The 23,023-nt window shown below is 36.8% G+C and overlaps 1 protein-coding gene and 1 long non-coding RNA gene across 3 annotated transcripts in view; one reads left to right on the forward strand and one right to left on the reverse strand.

Moving 5' to 3' along the window:
* The window catches only part of MCM8 (minichromosome maintenance 8 homologous recombination repair factor), a 41,940-nt gene extending 25,892 nt beyond the window's left edge, over positions 1 to 16,048 (forward strand). The window contains exons 14-19 of the mRNA XM_026012298.2: positions 1,108 to 1,303; positions 3,280 to 3,499; positions 3,793 to 4,002; positions 5,025 to 5,101; positions 8,311 to 8,500; positions 15,670 to 16,048. Of these exons, the coding sequence (XP_025868083.1) occupies positions 1,108 to 1,303; positions 3,280 to 3,499; positions 3,793 to 4,002; positions 5,025 to 5,101; positions 8,311 to 8,500; positions 15,670 to 15,762 (986 nt within the window). The 3' untranslated portion in view covers positions 15,763 to 16,048. The remainder of the gene's footprint in view (positions 1 to 1,107; positions 1,304 to 3,279; positions 3,500 to 3,792; positions 4,003 to 5,024; positions 5,102 to 8,310; positions 8,501 to 15,669) is intronic.
* The window catches only part of LOC112930060 (uncharacterized), a 28,006-nt gene continuing 5,904 nt past the window's right edge, over positions 922 to 23,023 (reverse strand). Inside the window, exons 3-5 of one of the 2 annotated variants that reach the window (XR_011996963.1) lie at positions 6,078 to 6,440; positions 4,989 to 5,036; positions 922 to 4,644 (exon numbers count right to left, since the gene is read on the reverse strand). This is a non-coding gene — a long non-coding RNA (uncharacterized lncRNA). Of the gene's footprint in view, positions 4,645 to 4,988; positions 5,037 to 5,832; positions 6,441 to 23,023 lie in introns of those variants that run through there. The other variant, XR_003237041.2, reaches the window with a different exon arrangement.

A 23,023-nucleotide genomic window follows, 5' to 3' on the forward strand; every position in this document is an offset into this window, starting at 1 on the left:
CTTTTTTCTTCTTAGGCTATGCTTACCTTCTTGATGATCTTCTCTAGTCTCATGAATTTGCCTATGTGCTGAAAATTTCCAAATGTATCTCACTTCTTCCTTAAACTCCAGGCAGTGTTTCTTATTGCCTGTTATTTTTTTAATAATAAATTTATTTTTTATTGGTGTTCAATTTGCCAACATACAGAATAACACCCAGTGCTCATCCCGTCAAGTGCCCCCCTCAGTGCCTGCCACCCAGTAACCCCCATCCCCCGCCCTCCTCCCCTTCCACCACCCCTAGTTCGTTTCCCAGAGTTAGGAGTCTTCCATGTTCTGTCTCCCTATTATTGCAGTATCTTTATAACTTCCTCAAACTTAACATGTCTAAAACTGAAATCCTGATTTCCCCTTCAAACCTATTCTTATCATCTTTCTCAACTCAGTCAATGATAATTCCATCCATTAGCTCAAATCAGAAAATGTGCAGCCATCTTTGACTTTTGCTCATACCTCATATCCAGTCTATCAATAAATATTGTAGGCTTTACCTTCCATTTATATCCAGCATCCAGCCACTTTGCCACTGCTGCTATCATCTCTTACATGGATTATTAGTGTGATCTCATAGTTGGAAGCCTGGGACCACCCTTGCTCTATTGTTCTTAACAAGGCAGAGCAATCTTGTTAAAACTCAGATCAAGTTATTCTGATCGGAACCCCAGTGGCTCCCTATCTCACTCAGAGTGAAAGCTCAAAGTGTATATATATATATATATACATATATATATATATATATATATATATATATATATATAATTTATTCTCATCTGTTTGTAAGTCTTTAAGCTTTTTGAGGTTCACTCTTATATCTTCATTTTTTTAGCCCTCACAACACAGTGCCTTGGTTATGGAAAATGTTGAATGAGAAAATATTACATAGAAGTTAAGACAAATACTTTATTTGCTGTAAAACAAGCACAAAATCACAACTGTATGACATTTTACAATTTTAACTGCTAGAAACAATTGTAAATAATTCTTTATTATGGAACAGTTTTCACCCTGTAAGATTCAGAACTCGATCAAAGAAAACTTTTTGTCTGTATTATTTTACTGTGATTGTAGGTATTTGTGGGATAGATGAATTTGATAAGATGGGGAATCAACATCAAGCCTTGTTAGAAGCTATGGAACAACAAAGTATTAGTCTTGCTAAGGCTGGCATGGTTTGTAGCCTCCCTGCCAGAACTTCCATCATTGCTGCTGCAAATCCAGTTGGAGGACACTACAATAAAGCCAAAACAGTTTCTGAGAATTTAAAGTAAGTCTCTTCAGATATTTATACCTTTAATATATTGAATCCTTATAAATCAATAAGAAAAAGATAACTGATATAATAGTTCACAGAAATGATAAGTTCCAGTAAATGTACAAAAACATGTTTGAGCACTATAAATTAAAACAACGAAATACTATTGATAGCTACCAAATTGGCAAACATTTTAAATATTAATGATCATTTTGGCACAGGGTTGGGGAAATGGATTCTCACATGTTCAGGTTAGTATATTGAAGGACAATTGACATGTTTTTTCACTTTTTTTTTTTTAAGAGAAAGCATGAGCAAGTGGTGGGGGTTACAGAAGGAGAAGGAGAGAGAATCTCAAGCAGGCTCCATGCCAAGTGCAGAGCCCAACTTGGGGCTCAATCTCATGACCCTGAAATCATGACCTAAGCTGAAATCAAAAGTCAGATGCTTAACCCACTGAGCCACCCAGGTGCCCCCATTTATCACTATTTTAAATGTACATTCCATTTGTTTTTAGCCAGTTCTACTTTTAGGAATCATACCCACAGAAATAGTCACACAAGTGCACAGAGATATATTTACGGGTTGGGTATTATGGCATTGTTTATCACCCACCAAAAATTGGAAACAACTTAAAATGCCCTTTGATAAGGAAGTGGTTAAACTATGGCAAGGCTGTATAGTGGAAAGTAGCAATTACAAAAATGGAAGTAGTTTCATATGTGCTGATAGCTCTGTGCTTTACTGTTAAATGAAAAGAGCACACTATATTCTTCTAAATGGGGTATGATCATACTTTTCCAAAAACAAAGTTTGTATTTGTATGCATATATGCTTTCTCTCTAATTTGTTCTGTATAGATTGGACAAAAGGTATAGGAAGGGGGAAATAAATTGAAATAATGCAGAATTGAGAAAAAGACAAAAGAATGCCTCGTGAAAAATTGGGAGCTTAAATTCTAGAGGAAAAAAAACCAAATTTCCTAATGTTTGATAATGTGTACCTTTAATATAGAAATGATGCATAGGAAAATATATAATTGTACTTGGAGATGCTATACCACCACCACCAAAAATGTCAATCTATTAGTTTTTCTTAGTAAAATGAAAAAGTGCTTTATTGGAAAGATCAGAAAGAGCCTATTGAATAAGGACTTGGATTCTGGTTTTTAGTGGTACCCAAACCTGCTTTGGGGCCTTGGCCAAATTCTTGAGTCACTCTGGATTTTAGTTTTCTTGTCTCAAATAGAAGGATTTTCTGATTGGTGGGATCAGGGAAGATGACTAAGTAGAATATAGCATTTTTACTATAATGATTATAATGACTTTTATTTATTTATTTATTTTTTTGAAGAGATGGAGAGAATGGGGACGGGAAGGAGAGAGGGAGAGGGAGAGAGAATCTTAAGCAGGCTGCACACCCAGCACAGAGCCTGATGCAGGGCTCAATCTCACAACCTGAAATCATGATCTGAGCTGACACCAAGGCAGGTGCTTAACCAACTAACCCACCCAGGTACCCCATTAACAATTACTTTTAAGAAAAAGTGAGGTTTCTAAGTGATCATAGATACATTGAGAGACTGTGTTTTGGTGAAAGAAAACACACAAAGGGTTAAAACCACCCAACTAGATAGTTTCTGATGAATCATATAGCATTTGTTTTAAAATTCAAAGTCACTGCAAAGCTCACCATCAGGTAGTAACATAGAACACAGAGATGGTATAAGAAGGGGCCTTATTCTCAACCTACCAAAGGTAGGTGCATATATGGCTTGTTCGCCTGTTGAAGGGTGTGTGGCCTGGTGTCTCTCCAGAATTGAGAGTTGGTGGGTGTATTGAATCCAAAAGCTGTTGCTTGTTACTTTAACCTAAACTTTATTTTTTTTAAAAGTTCTACATGGAACTCAAGTAGTAAACAAGTGAGGAAACGGTTTTCTAATTGTTTAGATTCCAATCATTGTTGCTTCTTTCTTTTATGCCTCTTAGAATGGGGAGTGCCCTGCTGTCCAGATTTGATTTGGTCTTTATCCTGTTAGATACCCCAAATGAGGATCATGATCATTTACTCTCTGAACATGTGATTGCAATAAGAGCTGGAAAACAGAGAACTGTTAGCAGTGCCACCATAGCTCGTATGAATAGTCAGGATTCAAATACTTCTATACTTGAAGTAGTGTCTGATAAACCATTATCAGAAAGATTAAAGGTAGGTTTCTGTTTCTTAATCTTTATTTCTGTTCTATTTGAATGTCAGTTCAGTATGTTGCTTATTGTAGAGCAGTAATATATAGCTTTCATATCAAAACCCTTTATATTACAGTAGTAGGCTTTATACAAACTTCATTTGAAATAATCTAAGTCGGTTAGACTCAGAGCTGGAACAACAGTGTTTTGCTTATTTGGAAAGTCTTTTAGAATTTTATATGTATCTAAAGTTATTTTAACAGAAAGACTTTATTTCCCATCCTTGTAATCTTAGGCTTTTTTATCCTGCTTTAGGTAGTTCCTGGAGAAACAATAGATCTGATTCCCCACCAGCTATTGAGAAAGTACATTGGTTACGCTCGGCAGTATGTCTATCCAAGGCTATCCACAGAAGCTGCTCAGATTCTTCAAGATTTTTACCTTGAGCTCCGGAAACAGAGCCAGCGGTTAAATAGCTCACCCATCACTACTAGGCAGCTGGAATCTCTGATTCGTCTAACAGAGGTTTTTTTTTTTTTTAAGTTCATGCTTTTTTGCCTTAAAAATGGGAGCAAGAAGTGATATGATTTCTCTCAATTTCCTGCATAATTACCTTGATTTTTCTTCCAACTGAGAGACATCTGAAATGAATGTAAAAATTTTTAAAAATTGTTTGGACATATCTGTATCACAACCAAAGTATAGCTACTTCTTTCTAAGCACAGGACTAGTTACTTATGCAATGTTTTTTCCCCTTTTTACTGACATTCAAGCCTCCTGGAGTGTGGCAAGTGGTTAGGTTATTTAAGGATTCTGAGACTCTAAGTTGAATATATGGGAACATGGAATGTGTCAGTATTTGATTTGATATGACAGGTCTATAAGGATAGTATGTATTTTTCTAATAGTAATAACACTTATTCACAGGTTTGGAATGCAAAAAGAACTCTGGCAGTTAAAATTAGCTGGAGCTTGGGCTTTTTGCATTTAAAATCAGGGCAGCCCAGGTGCTCAGCAGTTTAGCGCCGCCTTCAGCCCAGGACGTGATCCTGGAGACCTGGGATCAAGTCCTGCATTGGGCTCCCTGCATGGAGCCTGCTTCTTCCTCTGCTTGTGTCTCTGCCTCTCTTTCTGCAGCTGTGTCTCTCATGGATAAACAAATAAAATCTTAAAAAAATAAAAATAAATAAAAATAAAATCAGATTAATCCTTCAATGTTGTTTTAACAAAATGGTTAGGCATGATTTCCCAAAAGTAAAAGACAAGGAGAAACCATAATCAAGTTTTCTGAAATGAACACTCCGAAAGATGTATGTTAGTAGATACAAATAGGTTTTCATTCATATTTTAAATGAGTGATTATTATCATACTCAAGTTTTCAGATAATTTTTATTCTAACTTTTTGTGTTACAGTCCCCTTTCCCCCCAAAATCAGATTTTGTGTAAAATGAATAAATGAAATAAGCTTCAACATTCCATGCCCTCCTCAAACAATGTTAAATATACCTACTTTTGTTATCTAAAAATGCTTCTTTTTTCTTCCAAGGCACGAGCAAGACTGGAATTAAGAGAGGAAGCAACCAAAGAAGATGCTGAGGATATAGTTGAAGTTATGAAATATAGGTAAGATTAAATTTTAAATGCTGTTTTAAATGAAATACCAGTCCTCTTTTCATCTCAAATTATAAATTAGGCCAAGTAAAATTATTTTTACTTAGTCCATTTGTTCTCTGAATAAACTATACTCTTGGTTTAAAATATTTGTATGCATAATCTTTATATTAAAAATGTGTTTTTGAATGGGTAATACATTCACATAGTTCTAAACTCAATTCAGAAGTACATATTTTGAGAATGTTCAAAAGCAACAGTCTCATATGGGTAAAATCATTAACACTTGATGACTACCAATCCTTTCAATCAATTCCTAACATTACCTTTTGTCTATTGTATTGTTTAATATTACACAGAGCTTGGACTATCAGTTTTCTCTTTTACATGATTCAGTACTAGGGTTTGTGGGGTCTTGTGGATGAGATTTTTACCAAGCTGGCATCATTCTCTCCAACTGACTTCATTGTGTTGGAGACCCTCCAGTTGCCATTTGTAAGCACCCAGATAACCTAGGAATGACTGTCTCAACAACATGCTGCCAGGAGTTCAGTGTACTAGCATATGACATAAAGGAATGGCCACAAATACCAGTTGTTTGCCTGACTTCTGGTAAACCAGACTAATAAACCTAGAGATTGCCCCAACAGATACCTTCTTTTCACTAGAAAACTAAGTCAGTGAATCTAACCAAAATTCCAGATTCTAACTTTTTTCCCCCAATTAAAACCAAGGACCAATAGTAAGGACTACTTGTTTAATGACAAAAAGTTGCCACTTTGTTTACAATCTTTCTGAGCATCTTGCTCTTAAACTCTCCATCTTTGAGGGTGGAGCTAACATTGCTACTCCTGGTTTCCTTTTCCATTTAACGATCTCTCACCCTTTGGGCCTTCTGGTACCTGGCTTTACTGAACAATGTTGTATGCACTACACTTTGGCTCTCTAGCAAAATCAGGGATCCAGTTACCTTGTCACCCTCTCTTACCTGTAACATTCTGTTTTTGAAGCTTTACCCTTACTTACTTCCCCTAGGCCTCAGATCAGACCCTAGACACTGACTCAAGCAGTCATCTGGTATTTTTCCACAATAAGTCCACGGTCTGATTTGTTCTCATATCTGAGCATTATGCTTAAGATAAATTATGCTTTAAACCATTTCAATAAAAATCTTGTATTTCTCATTTATAATTGGTTCTGCGTGTCTGAAATCCTGACATCAGACAGTGTTTACATATACTTTTCCATCCAAGAGGAACTCTTCAGCATTTCTTGTAGAACTTTGTTTCTACTGCTTCTCAGAGTTGCCTTGCTTGTAACTGAATTAGGCTGTCAGTTTACTTCTGGGCTTCTGAAAAAAAAAAAAAATCTCATTGTTAAGTATAAATAGTGAGATATGAATTTGTTTCCATGAATTCAATGTGCTTTACTGGCTTTCATAAAAATGTTCAGATAATGAGAATAGGTTGATTCCTAGTAATTAGAATTACCTTCCGTTAGTTCCATAGTAGATTTCGAGACCCAGTTAAACACATTGAGACTAGATTGTGAATTATTGTTTGTTACACTTATCATGCTTTCTGACCTTAGTCTATACTCTGTGAGAGCAGGGCCCTTATCTGTTGTATTTACCAGTATACATCCAGGATCCAGGATCATACTTTAGCACAGTATGCCCTCAGTAAATGTACTGCATTGATAGTAAAGTTGACCTTTAGTAATCATCTTTTATTTATTAACTTCCATTTCGGAGTTTCTTTCTCTTGAGTTTTTGAATGTTTGCCCTTAATGTGGTTTTGAACCTGTAAAATTACATTTTAACTTGGAAGCAGAGCCAAAATAAGAAAAGTCAAAACTGTGAGATACAGTTCATCATAGTTAGTAAAGCACATGGCTATAAAAACTAAATGTTTATAAGCAAGGGTAAACATGTTTTCTTTAAAATTAAAAATATACCAGGAAGTACAGGAGAATAGAGCCACCTTCAAAGATGAAAGATAATTGAGTTTTTTCTCTTTTAGGAAAGTGGCTCAGATATTTATAAATCTTCATATCTGAAGCCATATAGCTGAGATTCAGATCCCAGATATGCCACTCATTGGCTGCATAGCCTCTGGCAAGTCACTCACCTTACTAGACTTTGCTTTTTCATTTGTAAAATGGGAATAAGAATAGTCCCTACATCAGGGGATTGTTGTACTAAATGGGACAGCATATGGTGATTACGATAAATATTAGTTGTTAATAGTTAACTTAGTAGCTTAAAGCATTTTTGAAAAAGTATCTTAAGAGGAATAAGCTCTTCATAATATTTATTTACATTAATTATATTATGTTAATTATTTATTATAGTCTTATTTGGATGACTCATTCCTATTTGTATAGCTTTCTCTTTCATGTAGGCTCTTATTCAGGGAACAAAATGAAGCTGTTTTTAGTAATTCTGTAAACTCCTTGCCATAGCTCCTTAAGGGCAGGAATTATTACTGTTTTATTCACCACTACAAGTCTATTGCCTAGCAAGTGACCAATTTATTTTGATTAACCAATTCCTGATTAAATAACATCTTTGCCTGTAAGCCTTGCTATGAGATTGTATCTGTTCCATTGTACAGGCAGGGAATCAGCCATTAAGCTGGGTTACAGATGATGGCTAACTGTATCTCTGGTGTTTTCAGACTTCTGGCTAAAATCTACTATAAAGTACATATGTCTTTCTTTGATGATATTGTGAAAATAAGATTAAGCAGAAAAATGGAAATAATAGGTAGATCCTTTCATCGTTACCGCAAGCCTTCTAGTTCATTCCCACAGTATTTTAAACATCTTTGATTTGTCAGATGCTACACTAGAAGCTGGGAACATACCTTTATCCTCTAAAGCCTAGATTTACTATGTTTAGAATTTCTTTTTTTTTTTTTTTTTTCATGAATCAAAAAGAATGCTCCAGGTATTTATATCCTAGTGTATCAACTTTGTATTCTTTGGCCTTTCTCTTCTCATATGTTTCTTAAAAGTGGTAACTGTGTCCAAAAATGTTTTTATCTCCACACAGTTCATACCATAGTGAATTTCATAGTGGCCATTTAGTGAATACATGTTTAAATCTTTGCTATATGAGCCTCATGGTTACTTCCACATTTTTCTTTTTATAACATGGAACAAAGATTTCTATAGCCATGCCACATGGGGTAACTTTGTTTTTCTTTCTTCTCATTAAGCATGCTAGGAACTTACTCTGATGAATTTGGGAACCTAGATTTTGAGCGATCCCAGCATGGTTCTGGAATGAGCAACAGGTCAACAGCAAAAAGATTTATTTCTGCTCTCAACAACATTGCTGAAAGAACTTACAATAATTTATTTCAATTTCAACAACTTCGGCAGATTGCCAAAGAGCTAAACATTCAGGTATGGCAAACCAAATACTTAATAAATCTTTTTTTCACGAGGTCTTATATTAAGTATAGAACTTCTAAATATCAAAAAGATTTGGGTGACTGCAAAACAGTATGAAAGTTCCTTAAAAAATTAAAAATAGAACTACCCTATGATCGGGGTGCCTGGGTGGCTCAACCAGTTAAGCATCTGCCTTTAGCTCAAGTCATGATCCCAAGTCAGGCTCCCTGCTCAGTGGGAATCTGCTTGTCCCTCTCCCTCTGCCCCTCCCTGCCCCTTGTACTTTCTCGTGTGTGCTCTCTCTCTTTCCAATAAAGAAAGACCCAAAGAATACACAGACGCTAATTCAATGGGATATATGCACTGCTGTGTTTATTGCAGTATTTACAATAGCTAAATTATGGAAGTGACCTAAGTGTCCATCAATGGATGAATGGATAAAGAAGATGCAATAAACACACACACACACACACACACACACACACACACACACACACACACTGGAATATTACTCAGCCATTAAAAAAATGGAATCTTGCCATTTGCAACAACATGGATGGAGCTAGAGAGTATAATGCTAAGCAAAAGAAGCCAGTCAGAGAAAAATAAATACCATATGATTGCATTCATATATGGAATTTAAGAAAACAAACGAACAACAACAAAAAAAGAAAGACAAACCAAAAACAGACTCTTAACTATAGAGAACAAACAGTAACCAGAGGGGAGGTCAGAGGATGAGATGGGTGAAATAGGTGAAGGGGATTATAAGTACACTTTATGAGGGATACCTGGCTGGCTCAGTTGGTGGGGTATGCAACTCTTGATCTCAGGATTGCAAGTTCAAACCCCATATTGGGTGTAGAGATTACTTAAAAAATAAAAATCTTTAGGGGTGCCTGAGTTGCTCAGTTGGTTAAATATCGGACTCTTGATTTTGGTTCAGGCCATGATCTCAGGGTCCTGAGATTGAGCCCTGCATTGGACTCTGCAATCAGTAAGGAATCTGCTTAAGATTCTCTCCTGCCCCCTCCCATGTGTGTGCTCGCACACATGTTTTCTCTAAGTAAATCTTTAGAAGAAAAAAAATCTTAAAAAAAAAGAGTACACTTATCATGAGGAGCACTGAGTAATAGAATGGTTGAATCACTCCATTGTACACTTGAAATGAATATAACACTTAACAATACTGGAATTAATAAAATGGAGATTGAAAAAATAAAGATTTGGATGAAAAGGTTGAAATAGGCTTTTCTGGAGTATTTCAAAATATAAGCTTATTTTCTTTAAGCTATGAAATTAGCTGCTCACAGCTTTAAAAAACAACAATTTTTATCTAAAACACATACCTATCTCTTTTTAAATATCTTGACAGTGGGGGAAACAGCAAGATTCACTTTCCATGTTTTTCTGACAATCCCTTGTGGGCAAGTCATCTTAACATCTTTGTGGGGTTGTTTTGTTTTTACATTTTTAAATTTAAATTCAGGACAGCCCCGGTGGCGCAGTGGTTTAGTGCCACCTGCAGCCCAGGGCGTGATCCTGGAGACCCTGGATTGAGTCCCACATCAGGCTCTCTGCATGGAGCCTGCTTCTCCCTCTGCCTGTGTCTCTGCTACTCTCTCTCTGCATCTCTATGAATAAATAAATAAAATCTTAAAAACAAAACAAAACAAAACACTGAGCATACAAGGAAGAAATTATATAAAAAAAAATTAAATTAATATAGTCCATTATAGTTTCAGAGGTAGAAGTCAGTGATTCATCAGTCTTATATAACACCCAGTGCTCATTCCATCACATGCCCTCCTTAATGTCCATTACCCAGTTACCCTATACCCCCACCCCCTTCCCCTGCATCAACCCTCAGTTTGTTTCTTATGATTAAGAGTCTCTTATGGTTTGTCTCCCTCTTTGATTTTGTCTTGTTTTATTTTTCCCTCCTTTCCCCTATGATCCTGTTTTGTTTCTTAAATTCCACAAATGAGTGAAATCATATGATAATTGTCTTTTTCAGATTGACTAACTTCACTTAGCATAATACCCTCTAGTTCCATCCACATTGTTGCAAATGGCAAGATTTCATTTTTTCGATGGGTCAGTAGTATTCCATTGTGCGCGTGTGCGCACATGTCTGTATATATCACATCATCTTTATCCATTCATCTGTCGATGGACATCTGGGCTCTTTCCATTAATTAAGCTATTGTGGACATTGCTGCTATAAACATAGGGGTGCAAGTACCCCTTTGGATCACTACATTTGTATCTTTGGGGTAAATACCTAGAAGTGCAATTGCTGGCTCATAGGGTAGCTCTATTTTTAACCTCTTAAGGAACCTCCATACTGTTTTCCAGAGTGGCTGCACCAGCTTGCATTCTAACAGCGTAAGAGGGTCCCCCTTTCTCCACATCTTTGCTGACATCTGTAGTTTGCTGACTTGTTAATTTTAGCCATTCTGACTGGTCTGAGAGGTCATATCTCATTGTGGTTTTGGTTTGTATTTCCCTGATGCCGAATGATGTTGAGCATTGTTTCACGTGTCTGTGGGCCATCTATTGTCTTTGGAGAAACGTCTGTTCATGTTTTCTGCCCATTACTGATTATTTTTCTTTGGATGTTGAGTTTGGTAAGTTCTTTATAGATTTTGGGTAGTAGCCCTTTATCTGATAAGACATTTGCAACCATTCTGTTGGTTGTGTTTTGGTTTTGTCAGCTATTTCCTTTGCTGTGCAAAAACTTTTTATCTTGATGAAGTCCCAGTAGTTCATTTTTGCCTTTCTTTCCGTTGCCTTTGGAGACATGTCTAGCCAGAAGTTGCTGCAGCTGAGGTTGAAGAATCCACTGCCTGTGTTCTTCTCTAGGATTTGGATGGATTCTTGTCTCACATTTAGGTCTTTCATCCATTTTGAGTCTGTTTTTTGTGTATGGTATAAGAAAATGGTCTAGTTTCATTTTTCTGCATGTGGCTGTCCAATTTTCCCAATACTATTTGTTGAAGAGACTATCTTTTATCCATTGGATATTCTTTCCTGCTTTGTCGAAAACTGGTTGACCACAGAGTTGAGGGTCCATTTCTGGGTTCACTATTCTGTATCATTGATCTATGTGCCAGTCCCATATTGTCTTGAAGATTACAAGTTTGTAATAGAGCTTGTAGTCTGGAATTGTGATACAAGCTTTGGTTTTCTTTGTCAACATTCCTTTGGGCTATTTGGGATCTTTTCTGGTTCCATACAAATTTTAGGATTATTTGTTCCAGCTCTGTGAAAAAAGTTGATAGTATTGCATTGAATGTATAGATTGCTGTAGGTAGCATAGACATTTTAACAACATTTGTTCTTCCAGTTTATGAGCATGGAACGTTTTTCCATTTCTTTCTGTCTTCCTCAGTTTCTTTCATGAGTGTTCTGTAGTTTTCTGAGTATAGATCCTCTGCCTCTTTGGTTATGTCATTCCTAGGTATCTTACAGTTTTTGGCATAATTGTAAATGGGATCAACTCCTTAATTTCTCTCTCTTCTGTCTCATTGCCAGTGTATAGAAATGCAACTGATTTCTGTGCATTGATTTTATATCCTGCCACTTTGCTGAATTCCTGTATGAGGTCTAGCAATTTTGGGGTGGAGCCTTTGGGTTTTCCACACAGAGTATTATGTCATCTGTGAAGAGTGAGAGTTTGACTTCCTCTTTGCTGAATCAGATGCCTTTTATTTCTTTTTTTTGTCTGATTGCTGAGGCTAGGACTTCTAGTACTCTGTTGAACAACAGTGGTGAGCTTGTATATCTGTCGTGTTCCTGACCTTAGGGGAAAAGCTCTGCATTTTCCCCATTGAGAATGATATTCACTGGCTTTTCATATATGGCTTTTATGATATTATGGTATATTTCCTCTACCTCTACATTGTGAAAAGTTTTAAGAAAGGATGCTGTACCTTCTCAAATACTTTTTCTGCATCTATTGAGAGGATCATACGGTTTTTGTTCTTTCTTAATGTAGTGTATCACATCAGTTGATTTGTGGATGTTGAACCACCTTTGCATCCAGGAACAAATCCCACTTGGTCATGGTAAATAATCCTTTTAATGTATTTTTGGATTCTGTTGGCTAGTATCTTGTTGAGAATTTTGGCATCCATGTTCATCAGGGATATTGGTCTGTAATTCTTTTTGGTGAGATATTTGTTTGGTGTTGGGATCAAGGTAATGCTGGCCTCATAGAGTTTGGAAGTTTTCCTTCCATTTCTATTTTTTGAAACAGCTTCAGTAGAATAGGTATAACTCTTCTTTAAATGTTGGGTAGAATTCTCCTGGGAAGCCATCAGCTCTGGACTCCTGTTTGTTGGGAGGTTTTTGATTACTGCTTCAATTTCCTTGCTTGTGGGTCTGTTCAGGTTTTCTATTTCTTCCTGTGTCAGTTTTGGTAGTTTATATGTCTCTAGGAATGCATCCATTTCTTCCAGATTGCCTAATTTTTTGGCATATTGTTGCCCATAATATGTTTTTAGAATTGTTTGTATTTCTGTGGTATTGGTTGTGGTCTCTACTCTTTTTTTTTTTTTTTTTTATGGTCTCTACTCTTTTATTCATGATTTTATTTATTTGGGTCCTTCCTCTTTTTGATAAGTATGGCCAGAGATTTATTCATTTTATTCTTTCAAAGATCCAGCTCCTAGGTTCGTTGACCTAGTCTACTGTTCTTTTGGTTTCTATTTCATTGATTTCTGCTCTAATCTTTATTTCTCTTCTCCTGATGGGTTTTGGCTTTCTTTGCTATCTTTCTCCTTTAGGTATGAGGTTAGTGTATTTGAGACCTTTTTTGTTTCTTGAGAAAGGTTTGTATTGCTATATACGTCCCTCTTAGGACTGCCATTGCTGCATCCCAAAGGTTTTGAATGGTTATGTTTTCATTTTCATTTGTTTCCATGAATTTTAAAAAATTCTTCTTTAATTTCCTGGTTGACCCATTCATTCTTTAGTAGGATGCTCTTTAACCTCCCATGTATTTAAATTCTTTCCACATCTCTTTTGATTGAATTCAAGTCTCAGATAGGCAGGAAATGATCCCAGTCTTTTGCTATCAGTTGAGACCTGATTTGTGACCAGTATGATCTATCATGGAGAATGTTCCGTATATACTCAAGAAAAATATGTATTCTGTTGCTTTAGGATGAATGCTCTGAATATCTCTGTGAAGTCCATCTGGTTCAGTATGTCATTCAAAGCCCTTGTTTCCTTGTTGATCTACTGCTTAGATTATCTATCCATTGCTGTGAGTGGGGTGTTAAAGTCCCCTTCTATTATTGTATTATTATTGATGTGTTTCTTTAATTGTGTTACTAATTGGTATATGTAATTGGCTGCTCTCATGTTAGGGGCATAAATACAATTGTTAGATCTTCTTGTTGGATAGACCCTTTAATTATGATAGAGTGTCCTCATCCCTTATTATAGTCTTGGGTTTAAAATCTAGTTTGTCTTACATGTGGATTGCTACTCCAGCTTTCTTTTGGTGTCCATTAGCATGGTAAATGGTTTTCCACTCCCTCACTTTCTATCTGAAGGTGTCTTTGGGTCCAAAATGGGTCTCTTGCAGACAATATATCCATGGGTCTTGCTGTTTTATTCCAATCTGATACCCTGTGTCTTTTGATTAGGGCATTCAGCCCATTTACATTGAGAGTAACTACTGAAAGTTATGAATTTAATGCCACTGTATTACCTGTAAAGTCACTGTTTCAGTATATTATCTCTGTTCTTTTCTGGTCTATGTTACTTTTGGGCTCTGTCTTCCCATAAAGGATCCCCTTTAATATTTCTTGCAGGGCTGGTGTAGTGATCATAAATTCTTTTAGTTTCTGTTTGTCCTGGAAGCTCTTTATCTCTCCTTCTATTTTGAATGACAGCCTTGCTGGATAAAGTATTCTCGGCTGCATATTTTTCTCATTTAACACCTTGAATATATCATGCCAGTTCTTTCTGGCCTGCTAGGTCTCTCTGGATAGACCTACTGCAGTCTAATGTTTCTACCCTTTTAGGTTACAGACCTCTTGCCCCAAGCTGCTTTCAGGATTTTCTCTTTGTCTCAGATTTGCAAGCTTCACTATTACATGCCGAGGTATTGACCTATTTTTGATTTTGAGGGGGTGGTTCCCTGTGCCTCCTGGACTTGAATGCTTATTTCCTTCCCCAGATTAGGGAAGTTCTCAGCTATAATTTACTCCACTGTACCTTCTACCCTTCTCTATCTTTCCTCTTCTGGAATCCTCTTCTTCTGGGATTATTCTAATATTATTTCACTTTATGGTATCACTTATTTCTTGAGTTCTCTCCTTGTGATCCAGTAGTAGTTTATCTCTCTTTTTCTCAGCTTCTTTATTCTCCATCATTTTGTCTCCTAGATCACTCTCTCTTCTGCCTCATTTATCCTAGCATTTACAGCCTTCGTTTTTTATTGCATTTCATTATAGCCTTTTTGATTTTGACTTATTTTGTTTCTCCAGAAAGGGATTCTCTGGTGTCTTCTATGCTTTTTTTTTTTTTTTTTTTCAAACCCAGCTAGTATCTTTATAATTGTTATTCTGAACTCTAGTCCTGACATCTTACTTATATCCATACTGATTAGGTCCCTGGCAGTCAGTACTGCCTCTTATTCTCTTTTTTGAAGTGAGGTTTTGTTTTGTCATTCTTGCAGAAACTGGTTGCTTTTCTATTTGTAGAATTGCAGTTCTTTTCTTAGATCCCTGGCTGAGTTCACAGGTGTTCAGAATGATTTGATAGCTGTAATTCCTGGGGCCAGACAGCTCTACCTACTTAAAAGTTTTAGTGAAGATGGATGTTATACAACTTTAAGCATGTAAAAGTTTATATGGAAAATTGCCTAATAAATTTCAAAATTGAAGCTACTCTAATTTTGTTTTTGAAGCTAATCTAAAACAAATATAAAAAATACTCTGGATAATGGAGTTTCTGCTTTTTTTTATTAGCTCAGCTAATCAACTAGAATATAATCATAATAAAATTAAAGACTTACATGTAAGCAGTTTTCTCTATGAGGAAATACAAATAAATGTATTTGCCCAAGAAACTTGAGAAATGTTTATTTCTGTTTGAGTGATTCATTTTATAAATCATATTTTTGCATATTACTTAATGGGCTGTTTTTTGATACTTTATTCCAGGTTGTTGATTTTGAAAATTTTATTGGATCACTAAATGACCAAGGTTACCTCTTGAAAAAAGGCCCAAAGGTTTATCAGCTTCAAACTATGTAAGTGGACTACCGAACCAGGACCTCCTGGGATTATTAGCAGTTTAAAACCATCTCATAATTAATAAATAAATAAATAAATAAATAAATAAATAAATATCTCATTAATAAACAATATGTTAAAAAAAAATACTGTTCTCTGGAAAATGATGTCCTAAAACTAATGTAATACGAAGAGACTGTTGATTTTTAAGAAGTGATAAAGTTACGTGTTTATTTTTTACAGCTCCTCTGAAAGATTAAAAATGTTTATATTTTAATGATGTAAATATATATTATTCGTATTGTTATTTTTGACCTCTTTTATTCTTATAAATATTTCATAGCTTTTCATATTAAATGTCCATCTGGGGAAGTATTCGCAAAATTACATCTTAATGTTTAATTAGTTCTGATACACAAAAACTGAATACCTTTAGAAATAAATTGAAACCAACTTTCAGTTCCAAAAAAAATTGGAGATATTTTTTATTGACATATTTAACATCTTAGCTACTAAAAAAATTTTAAACTATATTATGTTGTATTACCAAAGTTAAATACGTACTTGTTTTAAGTCAATAGCTGTGCAAGACTTATATAAAACTAAGGAGCCTCATTAACTTAGCACACAGAAGGTGAGATGCTCTTCTTCTCTAAACCCTCTGCACACGCGCACACACACACACTTTCCCATTTCATTCCAATTTAGTTATATGTCTTGATTTTTCATTAAATCTATATTTAGCCATAACATTATTATGACTATTGAATATTACTCATTTCCTTTCTGGTACTGGACTTCTGTTTTCCTTAGAGTTAATAATTAATTTGTTTTTCAGCTATTTAGCTTTCTCTGTATCTACCGCTAATTTGGTCCTGAGGCTCCACTGTACGTCTAAGTCTCCTCTCAGAACATGCAAACAAATCAAATCTATTTTAACTTCTTTTAAACCTCTTCTGGATTTCTCTAGCATTTTCCAGTCTGAACTACACAGCTATTATCTTGAGACTTCTCATTTTCTGTCCCATTTCCTGGCTTTTATGTCATCCTCTTTCTTGTTTCACTGACTCCTTTTGGTAGAACCCATCTTCTAGTAGCTTCCTGAGAACAAGTTCATAAGGCAAATTCTACCCTTACCCCTGAATTGATAGTTTGGGTATAGAATTTTAGTTTGTAAAACTAAAAATAGATGTTGCTCTATTGTTTTTAGTTTTCAGTATTGCTGTTTAGAAATCCAAGGCCATTATGATTTTTATTCTTGGCATGTGAACTTTTTTCTCTTCTTGGGAAGGTACTTGGATCTTTCTTTTCCCAGGTATTCTGAAATTTTATGTTTAATAACTATCCTGGTGGTTTCTCATGCCAAAAAATATTGGTGTTATCTTTACTTCTTTTTTTCTTTTATCTTCTTATCAGTCCATCAGCAAATTCACTCAGCACTTTTAGTTCCATTTCCAGTTCCATTACTCTGGACCAAGCTACCATCTCTTGTTCCGCCTTGTAAGGACAAAGATTTTGCTTTATTCTGTTGCTTCTGTCCCAGCAGGTAGGACAGATTTTGACACATACCCCTGTGTTGGATACACATACAGTGGGTGATTATACCACTTATAAATGGGGACACAGAACTTAAAGTAGGTAACCAACTTTATTTAAGAATACGAAAAATAACAAGAGAATAAAAGGTTTCTAGCAACAAGATGGAGGCATTCCCCCCTTTTGCTCCTGTGAAGTTGCTCAAAACCAATAAGGAAACTGAAAGATAAAAATATATAGTGCATCTTCTATGAACCAGGAAACAACTGAACCCCCAAACTAACATACTCGGAAAAAGCTGCCAAAAACTATGAGGATGATCTAGGTAGCCTTACAAGAGGGAAGAGGCTGAGATGATGTCTGGTGGTGAATACTGTAGAATAAACCAACAAAGTATTTCTCTTAAAATAAGCTTTATACTCTATTTGGGGCAAAAAGTAAAACCCTGTGCAATAGTGTGAATATGGCATACAGGTTGACAGCAGCAGCTTCTCAGGATCTTGCTGGAGTACAAGAAACAGAAGAAGAGAGGTTCAATGAGAAGTCACACAGATAAGCTACCTTGAAGGAGAAAAAAAATCTGGCTGTTCTCAAATTTCTCTAAAGCAATATTTATCGATAAAACAATCGAGCAATGCCTACAAGGTTTTTAAGAAAGAATTTATACCCAGATGTTTTAGTCAGGTTTCTTAATTGCAAACCAAGAGTCCAACTTTTTCTGTACAGGGCCAAATAGTGAAAATTTTGGCTTTCTGGGCTCTGTGGTCTCTGTCGCAAATACTCAGTCATTTTAGCTCTAAAGCAGCCATACATAATAAATGGGTGTGGTTGTGTGCCAATACAACTGTATTCGCGAACATTGAAATCTGAATTTCATAAAAATTTCATTCTGAGAATGCTAAATATTCTTAATTCTTAAGAATTACTTAATAGGTAGTGGGTCAGACTTGGCCCACTTGGCTATAATTTGCAGCATCTGGGTTGCAAACAACAGAAACTGACTGACTTGATGAAGCAGGAAAATGAGGGTGTTTTTTTTTGTTTTATGGTTGTTTTGTTTTTTTTTAAGAATTTTGGTTTTAGCTCACAGAATTATTGGAAGATTGGTGGACCAAAATTCTATGCTGCAAGGAGCACTGTCTAAAACCATGCCTTAGAACTGACCTGTAGAGGAAGCTACTACCACTCTACTGCCGCACACCCTAGAGGAAAGTTCTGTGCCTCCACAGCCCACTGGTGCCACTTCTATACTACAGACACCGGGAAATGACTGCCCCTGCAGAAAAATGGAAGAATGCCCCCCCCCCCCACACACACACCAAAAGAGCAACAAAGTGTTCTTCATGGGGTCTCCTTAAATTTCTGCATTTGAAATAGAAATCTCATTTAGAAACATCTGATTGAAGAAGGCTAGATTAAATGCCCCTTCCATAGAATGCTAGGGAAGTTTTTGGGTTCTGCTTTAGTGAGGCAAGACCAATAAAACCAAGCTTTCTCATTTGTTAGGAGAGTGTTCAAATGGTGCTCGATTGCCAGACAAATACCATTCATGTATAAAGCCAAAAAACACTTCCTAACATACAAGAACTCAGAAGGTGAGCCATTCTTGTAGAATCTACTAAAATATGACCAATAATAGCAAACTAGATGAACAGGAAGAAAAACTGGCAATGTACATTGTTTACCTGTCAGATAAAAACTAAGATAAATGTGGGAATGATTGGCATAGAACATAATGTAAATATGAGTTTGAAAAAAAGGAGGGAGAAAATGTATGGTGTAAATACGATTTCATCTTTAAAGGCTGGGGTGGGGCTTAAAAGATAACATAAAGCTGATAAATCTATTAATAGAATTAAAAGCATATTTCACAAAAGACAGAACATCAAAATAAAGTGGTAGATGAGACAGGACAAGGATATGTAATATACAGTTTGTTCATATGTGTGTGTATATATATAAAGTATAAATATATTACATTATATTAAAGAAGAAAAATACTGTTTAAAAACTCAAAGGTTATAACAACTATATAAAATTATAGGGAAAAAGATGATAATAAATTATCAGGAGAATCTCTTCCAGTTTTCTTCCATATTGGGTTGTCTATTTGGCCTCCATTAATCACAAGACCAAACTAGCAGCCAAAATTATTTACATCTCCTCTGTGATCCCAGCTTTTGCAACTAACCCTCTAACCACAAACCCCAACATTTCTGTTTCACTTCCTGCCCAGTAGGGGATATCCCCCACCTAAACACTTCCCACAACCACAGCAATAAAGGCCTAGGGTTCCCCTCCCTCTTGCCTCCTGACCAACCTGGGTGCTTCCCCATGTGGTCCTTTGTGGAACAGTATGCCCCCTTCCGTTGGTAAATATAATTAATGCTTTCAAAAGCAATTGTCTCGTGTCTGTGAACTTACCATACCTGATTAAAACAAATCCCAGGTACAAACTTTAGAAAAGAAACAAAAACAGAACAAGAAAACATTACATCAGGAAAAGTTTTAAAAGAGCCCAACATATTCACGACAAAAGTCACCTTAAATATGTCACATTAATAAATGCAAATGGACTCAACTCATCTATTGAAACAAAAAGACTCAGATCTGAGTTCACAAACTGTTGTATGCAAGATACACCTAAAAACAAATGTCATGTATTACCTGTGAGCTAACCTGAATCTCAGGAAACTCAGAATACCACTGTAGATTAGAGCTGTGTGGAGGTGGGTGGGTGGGTGGAGCTAAGGGGAGCAGCTACTAAATAGAAAAATCTCTTTCACACCTTGTCCCATGTTCACACTCTAACCTCAATTCTCACTGCTCTCATGTTCCTCAATCACTCTGTTTTAGCCACACTGGTCTCTGCTGGTTCTAAAACATGCCAGGCATATTTCCTACCTGAGGTCCTTGGCACATGTTTCTGCCATCCAACATGCTTTTCCACCAGAGAGCCACACGGCTCATCCTCCCAACTCCTTTGGGTCATTACTCAAATGTCACCTTCTTAGTGCCATCTTTCTTAGACACTGTTCAAAACTGCACTCCTCCCAACTCTATCATCCTTCCCTGCTTTCTCTGTAGCAAACAATACAATCTAATATACTATGTAGTCTTTTTCATGCCCGTTTCCTTAAGTCCCACTAGAATGTAAGCCATGTAAGCCGTAGAGATGGGAATTTTTTTTTTTTTACTATCATCTTCACTGTTAAATCTCCCATTCCTATAGCAGTACATGGCATGTAAGAGGCACACAGTAAATATTTGCTGAGTGAAAGTCAGTCTGGGGAAGAGGCATGTGAATGAGCTTCTCAGAATATGCTCTGAGCATGAGAATATCTCAGTCCATGTGAATGCTCACTGAAGGAGCATTGTAAAGGAGCTTCACAATTCAATGGATTCACCTACTCCATGAATGTCAGCTAGTCATTTTCTCTCACCACCCGAGTCCTTGCTCAATGAATTCATGAACATAGTGACCATGAGGCCAAGGTTGGCTTACGCTCACCAAGCCTGAACCTCCCCTCACCAAGGGTGACATATACTATCACCATTGCTGAGTATCTAATCAGCCAGTGGAGCAATCTATCCTGAAATAACACAGTACCATGCTTCAAGGGGACTAACTTGCCACTTGGTGGTTGATCAATTACACTGGGCCTCTAGGAGGCAGCAATTTGTTTTCACTGGGGGTGAGCAGGGAGCTTATTTTGGATGTCTGTCCTTCCTCCCTTGCTTCTCTGAGCAATGCCATATGTGAATTTACTCAACTTATTCACCATCATGATATCCCACATAGTATTACCCTTGATAAAGTCACTTTACAACTGAAGAAATAAGGCAATGGGCTGAAGTTCATATGCTACTGTCTTTACTCTGTACCCCATTAACCAAAAGCATCTGGCCCTAGGGAACATTGCAACAGATAATGAAGATTCTGTTATCATGCCAGCTAGGTGCAACACCTTATAAGTCTGGGGTACTGTTCTATGTGAACTTCTCCAAGCTAGTGACCACTCTATGGTTGTTTCTCCCACAGCCAGAATACGTGGACCTAGGAAACAAGATGCAAATTTTAGAACAGTTTCACTGTTTTTCTAATGACCATTCATAAAGTTTTTGTTGTTGTTGTTGTTGTTGTTGTTTTAAGTTTTTGTTTTGAATCCCCATAAAATGGGGCTTTACTAGCTAGAGGTCTTTCTATCTAAAGGAGGAATACATCTGTCAGAGGACACAGCAATGCCTGCACTGAACTGAGAGTTGAAACTGCCACCTAAACATACTGGGCTCTTATGCCTATGAAGAAGAAAAAAAGAGGATTAATGCCAGACCTGAGAATGAGGGGGGGAACTGAGTCACTCCTACAAATAGAGGCAGAAATCTCTAAGATTTCTGAATCTTAAAGAATCTTCTGGGGTAGCTCTTACTATATCCACATCCACCAGCAAGGAGTGGTGGAAAGCTATATGCATGATCTCTAAAGGCTCAGACTCCTCAGGAATGAGGCTTTGAGTCACTCTACCAGGTAAAGAATCCAGAGCAGCTGAGATGGAAAGGGAGTAAGGAATGGGAATGGAGGAAGACCGTTTTAAATGTTAACGACAACCTCATGTGCAGTTGTGGAGAGGCCTGCACTGTACATTACTCAATTTGCCTTCCCACCCTCTTATTTTCCTCTAGTGTTTTAAATGCATCGGTGATAATTAACTTGATAATTTAGTCCTTAGGAAGAGGTTATCAGGGTGAGAATGTAGCTGAAACAGAAGAGGAATATGCACCACACAGTGATGGGTTTGCACAAACAACTCTCCTTTTATAAAGGAGAGAAATGTGGTTCTTCCATGAACCTGTTGTAGTTGCTCTTGTTACACAGAAGGTTATGAATGGGTAGAATTTTGTAGATGCATATTGCCTAGCCGAAGAGATGAAGGTTGTAAATACAGTGATTTGATACTAACTTTCATTCCTCCCTCCTCGTGTGTCTGCCATGCAGAGACTGGGAAGCAAAGAAATGACACTTCCCAAACTCCTTTTGCAGCTGGTGTTCTGAGTTTGAGTTGGATTGCAGGGACTGGACATCCTTTGTGAGATTTGGAGGTGGATGTGAAGAGAACAATCTTCCTCCTGCCTGCTGTTTTCTGGTGGCATGTGTAGTTGAGGAGACATTTAGTTTCTCTGAAACAGAATTCTAGCAGCCATTGAGAAGCAGCTGTGGTGTGATGGCAGCACACCCCATTCCCCACCTTTCTCACTGCTATGGGGGTAGAAGCTTCTGTGGCAAGCCAGATCTGCATCATTTTTCTGAGAGTCAGTTCTGGAGACCCACCATGAAGTCTGGCCACTCCTCCGGCCCTTCTGACAATATCACAAGCACCCAATTCCATTTTGCAATCCTTGTTTTTACTGCGGCTACAAGTGATTTGTATTTCCTGTAACTAAACCCTCAGGCATACATCCTATCCAAAGCACTCCACCCAGATCATATACAATACTTCTAGTTATGAGTATAGATACTTACAGTGAATTCATAAAAACTCCATACTGGGGAGCCGGCCTGAGATAATCAGAAGGAACATTAAAAGGGGCAGAGGGAGGCAAGAGGGGGACAGTGTCAGAAGATGTGACTGCAGGAGAAAGGGCTCTTGGGCTACAATTATCATCCTTTAAAATTTTATATGAAATTTGTGTTGCATATTTTTTTAGAGCTTTCACCAGTTTCTATAGGAGGCTTGGAAAACATCCC

Source organism: Vulpes vulpes, chromosome 14, assembly GCF_048418805.1.
Source record: "Vulpes vulpes isolate BD-2025 chromosome 14, VulVul3, whole genome shotgun sequence".
NCBI lineage: Eukaryota > Metazoa > Chordata > Mammalia > Carnivora > Canidae > Vulpes > Vulpes vulpes.